At 40.6% G+C, this 9,112-nt stretch overlaps 2 protein-coding genes across 2 annotated transcripts; both read right to left on the reverse strand.

Moving 5' to 3' along the window:
• Window positions 1–1,407: 1,407 nt before the first annotated feature.
• LOC135084753 (chorion class CB protein M5H4-like) lies at window positions 1,408–2,166 on the reverse strand. The gene is made up of 2 exons (XM_063979491.1): window positions 2,111–2,166; window positions 1,408–2,016 (listed from the first exon to the last, which is right to left on the reverse strand). Exons 1-2 carry the CDS (start codon window positions 2,156–2,158, stop codon window positions 1,408–1,410), a joined length of 657 nt encoding a protein of 218 aa, XP_063835561.1. The 5' UTR covers window positions 2,159–2,166.
• Window positions 2,167–5,355: 3,189 nt separating this feature from the next.
• Window positions 5,356–6,118, reverse strand: LOC135084830 (chorion class CB protein M5H4-like). Its single transcript, XM_063979571.1, has 2 exons — window positions 6,063–6,118; window positions 5,356–5,957 (listed from the first exon to the last, which is right to left on the reverse strand). The coding sequence occupies exons 1-2, from the start codon at window positions 6,108–6,110 to the stop codon at window positions 5,367–5,369; spliced, it is 639 nt and encodes a 212-aa protein (XP_063835641.1). The 5' UTR covers window positions 6,111–6,118; the 3' UTR covers window positions 5,356–5,366.
• Window positions 6,119–9,112: the final 2,994 nt, after the last annotated feature.

Below are 9,112 nucleotides of genomic sequence, written 5' to 3' on the forward strand. Positions count from 1 at the left end.
AGAGTTACTTTCGCATTTATAATATTAGTTGGGATTTGCTGTGACCCGCCCTGGATTCGCACAGGTGTTAAAACCTTCCTCTTGAATCTGAAAACCTGCATTTAAATTCATTGAAGTAATATTACTAGTACATTATAACTCAATGTTTAAATTACGTTGAGTAGTTTCAAAGATCTGAACATAATATAGATAAGTGTGACTTTGCTTTATATTTTATTTAAAGACTTTATTATTGCACACACATAAAAATGATCAGTACAAAAAGGCGAGCTTAATGCCATGTGGCATTCTCTCCCAGCTGACCTTGGGCACAACAGTATGTAAAACATTTATTCGTCTATCGTTTAACTGTAAAGTATTAAAACTCAACCCACGATAAAAAAAGAAGAACTTTAGTAGGTTTTTTTCTGCAGTAAATGCTAGCTACAATAAACGATAGGTAAACTGTATGACACGAAAACATGTTAAAAATTACCGTAAAGAATGTTAATCAAGCACAAAACTGATATCTGTGTATTTCTGATGATTGCAGATAGGTAAGTAAAGTTTATTACTTATCATGCAAATAAGTTAACGTGTGTGTGTTTTCATGATAGGTATTTTTAATATTTTCATAATTTTCATATCAAAAATATAAAATTGTCTTAAGCAAAAAGTCTAGCTTAAAAAAATATTCTTAGGTTTCAAAACTAATTTAAAATTGTCTTGTCTAAACTTGAGTAGAAGCAGTACAAGAAATTGCGCTTATTCAGACTTTTTCATAAAAGTTGTGTACTACAGTCGAAGGACGTTGCGTTTTAGTGACGAAAGCTGTGATAAAAAACTGGAAATAGGTAAATAAACGTGTGACAGCTTTAAAGTAGGCGCACACCGTTGATTTTTCGTCGGCCGATAGTTTAGTCGGGCTGTTGATCAGTATGGGCATGTATGGGAGTGCGCACACTACGCCGATTCAATTTGGCCGATTCTTCATACAATTTGAAATCGGGCACAACTATCGGCCAACTAAAAATCAACGGTGTGCGCCTACTCTTAATATTGTATAGAAAACAGGCCATCGAGTCCTGGTAAAGACAAGTTTTTTTAATTAAATTGTTGGTTTTCAGTTTTTACCAAAATAGACTTAAAGATTTCTCCTTTCATATTTTGTTGCTGTTTCTTTAAATAAATTCATCAGTAACATATAACTGCATTAATTGCAAGGGTAAAGGTTAACTTTTGTATCCCCAATAAAAGGTTAAGCTACTGTCTTTAAATTCGTAATTAAATTAACCAGAGGCGTAGGAAGAGTTTAAATTAAAATACAATTAGAAGGAAAATAACGGGAAGACTTAGTGCAATTAGTGATAATAAAAACTGTATGTATAGTCCATAATTTCTTTATTAATAATTCAAATCACCACCACTTCAGTAGTAGATGGAGGGGCGGCCGAAGCCTTCGCTGACGATGCCGACCTGTCCGCTACCGCATCCACAAGTGGCCACACCAGACCCAGCAGTGGGCAGGGCGCCTTCGAAGGCCACAGCGCTCAGGAACGGCAGCTGGCCGGTCACCAGCAGGTTTCCTTCGATGGCGTTCTCAGAAGCGACGGCAAGACCGCTGGGACCGATGGGGGAGATGGCAGTGACAGCCAAAGGACCGCCAGACACGATGTTGTAGCTTGAGAGTCCGCCAAGAGTGGCGCTGCTGATGGCAGGAGCGGCGACGCCAATGGTGCCAAGGTTGTTGGAAAGGCTCAGTCCGCTTGAGAGGCCAAGTCCGCTTGAAAGACCAAGTCCGCTTGAAAGGCCAAGTCCACCCACAGCGAGACCGGAGCCGTAAGCACTGCCACCGCCAACAGCGAGGCCAGAGCCAGAGGCATAAGCGCTGCCAGAGCCATAAGCGCTGCCAGAGCCAGAGGCGTAAGCACTGCCAGAGGCATAAGCACTGCCGGCACCATTGATGAAGATGTCGTTGTCAACAATGGAGTTGCCAGAGACGTAAGATCCAGACGGGAAGTACTGGGCGTAGGCAGCCTGAAAAAAAGATTCAAATTAAGTTTTCATAATAATTATGTATTATTGTAAGCAGAGTTCTTTCTGGTTTGAAATGTTTGAGTATTTTATTTACCTGGCCGAAGAGTGCCAAAGCACAGACGAAGGTGATTTTAGCTGCCATCTTTGTTATTCCTTGGTTGACAAAACAAGAATGATTTTCTTATTACCCATCGCAGTTTATATACTGCTTTTCCTGTCTATCACTTGAAAAACGTGTGCCCCATATTAAGTAATATGAAAAATGTTTCAAAATTTCTAATGTCATTATTTTTCATAAGGTAATTAAGAAAGACAAACAATTCAACAGTTAGAGTTATCGAAGTAGTACTAACATGCTCGCATGTTGATAGTGTATTCTTACGAAAGTATGATAGTGTGTCATTTCAAAATGAAACTTCAAGTCGTATAAATAGTGTGCCCTAAAAACTATTTAGCATTCAAAATTTGATATTTGAAGTAAACATGTCTTCCTTCTCTTTCTTACTCCTCTGCATTCAGGCTTGCCTGATCCAGGTAATTCTAGTTTTTAATTAGCCTATTATCTAAAAAAAAATTTTTCTAGTTTCAGTTATAAAGTAGTTAGTTAAAACTCTGAATATCGCATATACTATAATTAAATTAAAATATAATTTAATCAGAAATTAAATTGTTTTTTAGATTTTTTGCAAGAAAATTAAGTCTAAATAATATTTAAGATAACAATACATACTCTCCCTCTATCTCTTACTTTAAAGTTCATTGATTAGAGCCCTTCAAATTTAATTTTTCAATTAAAAAAGTTTTTAGGACCATGTTCTAGGCACAAGGTCATTTTTTCATTACTAAAGAAAATATGATTGTTTTGTTCCAGAATGCCTTCTCGCAAGTGCTAGGCTACTACAACCCCATGGACGTTGAAGTCGACGCTCTCAGCTACGGAATCTCCGGAGGCCTCAGCGGCTACGGAGTCGGCGCCTCTGGATACGGACTTGGCAGCGCTAATGTTGGACTTGGCGGCGCCAGCGCTATCGGTTATGGCAGCGCCAATGTCGGACTTGGCGGCGCCAGCGCCATCGGACTTGGCAGCGCTAACATTGGTGGCGGAAACATAATCGGTCTGGGTGGCGCCAACGCAATCGGACTTGGCAGCGCCAACGCCATCGGACTTGGCAGCATCAACGCCGGTGGCTGGTCCGCAGGCAACGTTGGCAGCGGCTTCACTGGCGGATACGCGCCTTCAGACGTCGCCGCCGTTGCCGCTCTGCCAGTCTCTAGCCCGTACGGTGGTACTGGCTACGGAGAGTTGGCCGTCGGAGGCGACTTCAACGCCGGTGGTACCGCCATCGTGACTGGCCAGCTGCCAGTGCTTGGCGCGGTGTCGTTCAATGGCAACATCCCCGCCAGTGGCGTCGTGTCCATCGCTGGAAACTGCCCCTGCGGTGGCGTGCAGCTGTAAAAACAAAATTGACAATGAATTAAAGATTGAGTGAATTGAACTTTGTGTTTCTGTACTTTTATTGTAGGTAATACCTTTCTTTTAAAATGGGCTAGGAAATAAGCGTTAGATGCCCAGGCCCAGTTTATGGTGCCTTGTTTTTAAAACCTCAATTCATACGTATACAATGGTTCAAATGGTTGCAGTTACAATTTCGTATTAAACTACCAATGTTGATAGTGTATGACAGTGTTATGATGTCAGGTAGTTTTTTTCCAAGAAGTGTTGAATAATTTTTCGACGTCAATTACCTATTTATTTTCTAAGACGCATTGATTAAAGCTGTCAAATATCCCACAATCCACCTTGATTAATGAATTCATTATTTGTTGCTTTAAGATTGTGATTTGTTACAGTTAGTACGTTGCGTCATTTAAATAACTGTTTTAAAACAAAAGCAAAAGGATAAAAAGGTTAATACTTTAGGTTTTGGTTAAGTTATTAAATTATTATTTTTTAACCACACGGAGAAGCTTTCGGCTTTCATCTCACCTATTGACATGACCGAAGCCCGAAGGTGAAAACAAGCTTTCTAGGTGGAAGGGAGGAAAAAAGCTTTACATGGAATCCATAATGTTACCTAAAGAAACAGGTTATCTTTGTTAACAAACGAGGAAGTGCTGCAAGCAACTTTGTCTCTCACTTAAGGACATAGAAATATTTTTGAGTAGGTACTAGGCAGATTTAATTTCTTTAAAAAATTAAATCTAATTTTTTCAAAGTTTGCGAAAATCAAACTTCTTTTCATTGAAATAAAGGTCCAAATGCTGCGTGATTGGTGGATTTTGACATATCTGTCAATGTCTTGTCAAAAATAACCAATCATGCAGCATTTGGACCTCGCGTCTACGTATTGCCATCTGGCGGATTTTTCAATCGCGAAAACCCTCATTAAAACCTTTATCTTTCAGCAGTGATTCAGAAATCATTGGCTGAAATGATGGTGTCAATTGAAACACGTGGGTGTTTCATTACGTTTCAAAACACTCGTCTATTGAAACTGCTTCATCGTAGTTATTTTGTCATAGAAAATATTAGTTCATTATATAAAGACAATAACGTCTGGGATTAATCGATGTATTCAATGTGATTCAGCATATTAAACTATCGGAATCCGATTGTCTTCAGTTTGACAAGAGCAGATAAAATAAATCAAGAGTCATCAATCAGGGAGGGAATATAAGTCTTACTAGCTCTCTCATAAGGACAGGTTTTAGCAGACTTATCAAATCGGAAAGGGATCAACACCGTATCGCTGTCAACCGCGAGGTGTATTGTTTATGAATTGAAAGGCTTCCCATATGGAACGCATTGAGAAATGTCTTATTTCGCATAGCGTTGCTGCTTCACATAATAATAATGAGTATCGTTTGTGAATACGGGCGTAAAACTATCATAAATATTTAACATTTAGTCAATAGTCAGCGTTATAATGTGCTGCGAGGCCCCCGAAGATTGTAGTGTATAGTGTGAACGTAGGCTGCTCTTCCACCAAGTATGTGCTCAGCTGAGATTCCAAGGATATGTTTGACTAGTTCCAGTAGCATCTCATTGTTATCTAGCTTCGCTAAGTGTAACTCTACACATACAAAACATGATGACAAGCCATGTTGCTTTCAAGGGATGTGTTGCAAGAAATATACGAGAGACGCAAGTAGGAACTGGGAACTATCTAAAAAGTGCAAACTCGAGGAAATGTTACTTTGAAATCGCTGCAAGCAGTCAGAATTGACAGAAAATAAGATTCCAGGATTAAAAAACATGCTAAAACAATTTTTTGTTGAATGAAAAGATGAAGAATGCATAGTCCACAATATTCTTTATTTTGTATTAGGTACTTCATATCACCACCACTTCAGTAGTAGATGGAGGGGCGTCCGAAACCTTCGCTGACGATGCCGACCTGTCCACTGCCGCATCCACAAGTGGCCACGCCAGACCCAGCAGTGGGCAGGGCGCCTTCGAAGGCCACAGCGCTCAGGAACGGCAGCTGACCGGTCACCAGCAGGTTTCCTTCGATGGCGTTCTCAGAAGCGACGGCAAGACCGCTGGGACCGATGGGGGAGATGGCAGTGACAGCCAAAGGACCGCCAGACACGATGTTGTAGCTTGAGAGTCCGCCAAGAGTGGCGCTGCTGATGGCAGGAGCGGCGACGCCAATGGTGCCAAGGTTGTTAGAAAGGCTCAGTCCGCTTGTGAGGCCAAGTCCGCTTGAAAGGCCAAGTCCACCCACAGCGAGTCCGGAGCCGTAAGCACTGCCACCGCCAACAGCGAGGCCAGAGCCAGAGGCATAAGCGCTGCCAGAGCCATAAGCGCTGCCAGAGCCAGAGGCGTAAGCACTGCCAGAGGCATAAGCACTGCCGGCACCGTTAATGAAGATGTCGTTGTCAACAATGGAGTTGCCAGAGACGTAAGATCCAGACGGGAAGTACTGGGCGTAGGCAGCCTGAAAAAAAAGATTAAAATTAAGTTTTCATAATAATTATGTTATTGTAATCAGAGTTCTTTCTGGTTTGAAATGTTTGTGTATTAGTAAGAGCATTTTATTTACCTGGCCGAAGAGTGCAATAGCACAGACGAAGGTAATTTTAGCTGCCATCTTTGTTATTCCTTGGTAGACAAAACAAGAATGATTTTCGAATTGCCTGTCTCAGTTTATATACTGATTTTCCTGTCTATCACTTGAAAAACGTATGTCCATAGTTAAGTGATATGAAAAAAGTTTCAAAATTTCTAATGTCATTAATTTTCATAAGGTAATTAAGAAAGACAAACAATTCTACAGTTAGAGTTATCGAAGTAGTACTAACATGCTCGCATGTTGATAGTGTATTCTTACGAAAGTATGATAGTGTGTCATTTCAAAATGAAACTTCAAGTCGTATAAATAGTGTGCCCTAAAAACAATTTAGCATTCAAAATTTGATATTTGAAGTAAACATGTCTTCCTTCTCTTTCTTACTCCTCTGCATCCAGGCTTGCCTGATCCAGGTAATTCTAGTTTTTAATTAGCCTATTAACTAAAACAAAAATATTTCTAGTTTCAGTTATAAAGTAGTTAGTTAAAACTCTGAATATCGCATCAACTGTAATTAAATTAAAATATAATTTAATCAGAAATTAGGTAAATTGTTTTTTAGATTTTTTGCCAAGAAAATAATATTTAAGGTAACAATACACACTCTCCGTCTATCTCTCACTTTAAGTTCGTTGATTAGAGCCCTTCAAGTCTCAAGCCAACCAATTAAATTTTTCAATTAAAAAAGTTTTTAGGACCATGTTTTAGGCACAAGGTCACTTTTTAATTGCTAAAGAAATGATTGTTTTGTTCCAGAATGCCTTCTCGCAAGTGCTAGGCTACTACAACCCCATGGACGTTGAAGTCGACGCTCTCAGCTACGGAATCTCCGGAGGCCTCAGCGGCTACGGAGTCGGCGCCTCTGGATACGGACTTGGCAGCGCTAATGTTGGACTTGGCAGCGCCAGCGCAATCGGTTATGGCAGCGCCAATGTCGGACTTGGCGGCGCTAGCGCCATCGGACTTGGCAGCGCTAACATTGGTGGCGGAAACATAATCGGTCTTGGTGGCGCCAACGCAATCGGACTTGGCAGTGCCAACGCAATCGGACTTGGCAGCATCAACGCTGGTGGCTGGTCCGCAGGCAACGTTGGCAGTGGCTTCACTGGCGGATACGCGCCTTCAGACGTCGCCGCCGTTGCCGCTCTGCCAGTCTCTGGCCCGTACGGTGGTACTGGCTACGGAGAGTTGGCCGTCGGAGGCGACTTCAACGCGGGTGGTACCGCCATCGTGACCGGCCAGCTGCCAGTGCTTGGCGCGGTGTCGTTCAATGGCAACATCCCCGCCAGTGGCGTCGTGTCCATCGCTGGCAACTGCCCCTGCGGTGGCGTGCAGCTGTAAAAACAAAATTGACAATGAATTAAAGATTGAGTGAATTGAACTTTGTGTTTCTGTACTTTTATTGTAGGTGTTTATCGTAGTAATACCCCTCTTTTAAAATGGGCTAGCAAATAAGCATTAGATGCCCAGTTTATAGTGGCTTCTTGTTAAAACCTCAATTCCTACGTCTACAATGGTTGCAGTTACAATGAGGATCATTTCGATTTTTAGCTGTGAACGCAGATTTATAGGGCTAAGAAATCCTTAATATACAGTCCAAAAATTTTTGTTCTACGACAAAAATTGACGAAGTTATGGCCAAATTACTAAAAAAGTTCACTGACCGCCCGGCGCGGGAACGATGACGTTACTATATCCGATCCGAACGCTGCCGGCGTACTGCGTGGATAGAAAATATTTTTTTCTAGCCAAACTATCAGTTTTAGAGAAAAACTTGTAATGACATTTATTCATCAGAATAAAGTAAGCTATCGATAGGTAATTTTAAAAAATAGAAATTGTGAAAAATATCGCAAAAAATCCATACGCTCATACGATTCAATGGAACGCGGAGACGCGATTGGGGTCTCCGCGGTGGTATATTTGGCGATTTATTCAAATAAAGTGTTCATAAGTGTTGTTAGTCATATCTTCTTCCAAGTAAAATATAAAAATGTATAAGTATTAATTTATTTACTTCTAACAATAAGGTATAGTTGACTTACCCCCCCCCCAGGCCAGAACCAGAAACTGGTTATGACTCGATCCCCCCTCCCCTCAGGCCAAAAGCTGGGTTAGGCTAGCCCCTCCCCCCAGTCTATAAGCATAAGCTAGGTATGACTCCCCCTCGGCCAGAAGCTGGGTATGACTTGACCCCCCCCCCCAGGCCAGAAACTGGTTATTAGCACTCATATTATGTATTATTATGTTCAATACAAACAATCATAAAGTTACACTCACCCCAACCGCGTCTCCGCATTCCATCGAATCCTATGAAAATGTGGTCTTTGGACATAGCGATACTTATTTTTCACAATTTTTATTTTTAAAAATTACTGGTCGATGAGTTACTTTATTTTGATGAATAAATGTTATTAAAAGTTTTTTTCTAAAACTGATAGTTTAGCTGGAAAAAAATATTTTCCATCCCAATAGTACGCCGGCTGCGCTCGATTCGGATATAGTGACGTCACGCGGCCCTGCGTACGTTGACTTTTAGCGGCAAAAACGGCCTATGTTTATTACTTAATATTAACTTAATTCGTAAGTAATGGTCCGATTTGGATAATTCAAAAAGATATATCTTTCTTATGTCTTAAAGATTAACGTAGATACTAGTTTTATTGCATTTTCTACAACAGTACTGATCCTCATTTCGTATTGAACTACCAATGTTGATAACAGTGTTATGATGTCAGTAGTTTTTTTCCGAGAAGTGTTGAATAATTTTTCGACGTCAATTAGGTAGAGTCATTCGGGTCAAGAGCACGCACTTTTTTTTTGATGGCCTCCCAGACCTATAAAGAATTGTATAATTGGCATGTTATGATATTAAATCTGTAGAATATTTAATACATTTTCACTATTTAAGAAAAATTTCCATCAAGATTAATTAGTTTTAGCCCTACATAGGCTTAACTGAAAACTTTTCCAATGCGTACTCTTGACCCGATGTGTGGGTAAAATTACGCAAGTCTTAGGGT

Source organism: Ostrinia nubilalis, chromosome 27, assembly GCF_963855985.1.
Source record: "Ostrinia nubilalis chromosome 27, ilOstNubi1.1, whole genome shotgun sequence".
Taxonomy (NCBI): Eukaryota; Metazoa; Arthropoda; class Insecta; order Lepidoptera; family Crambidae; genus Ostrinia; species Ostrinia nubilalis.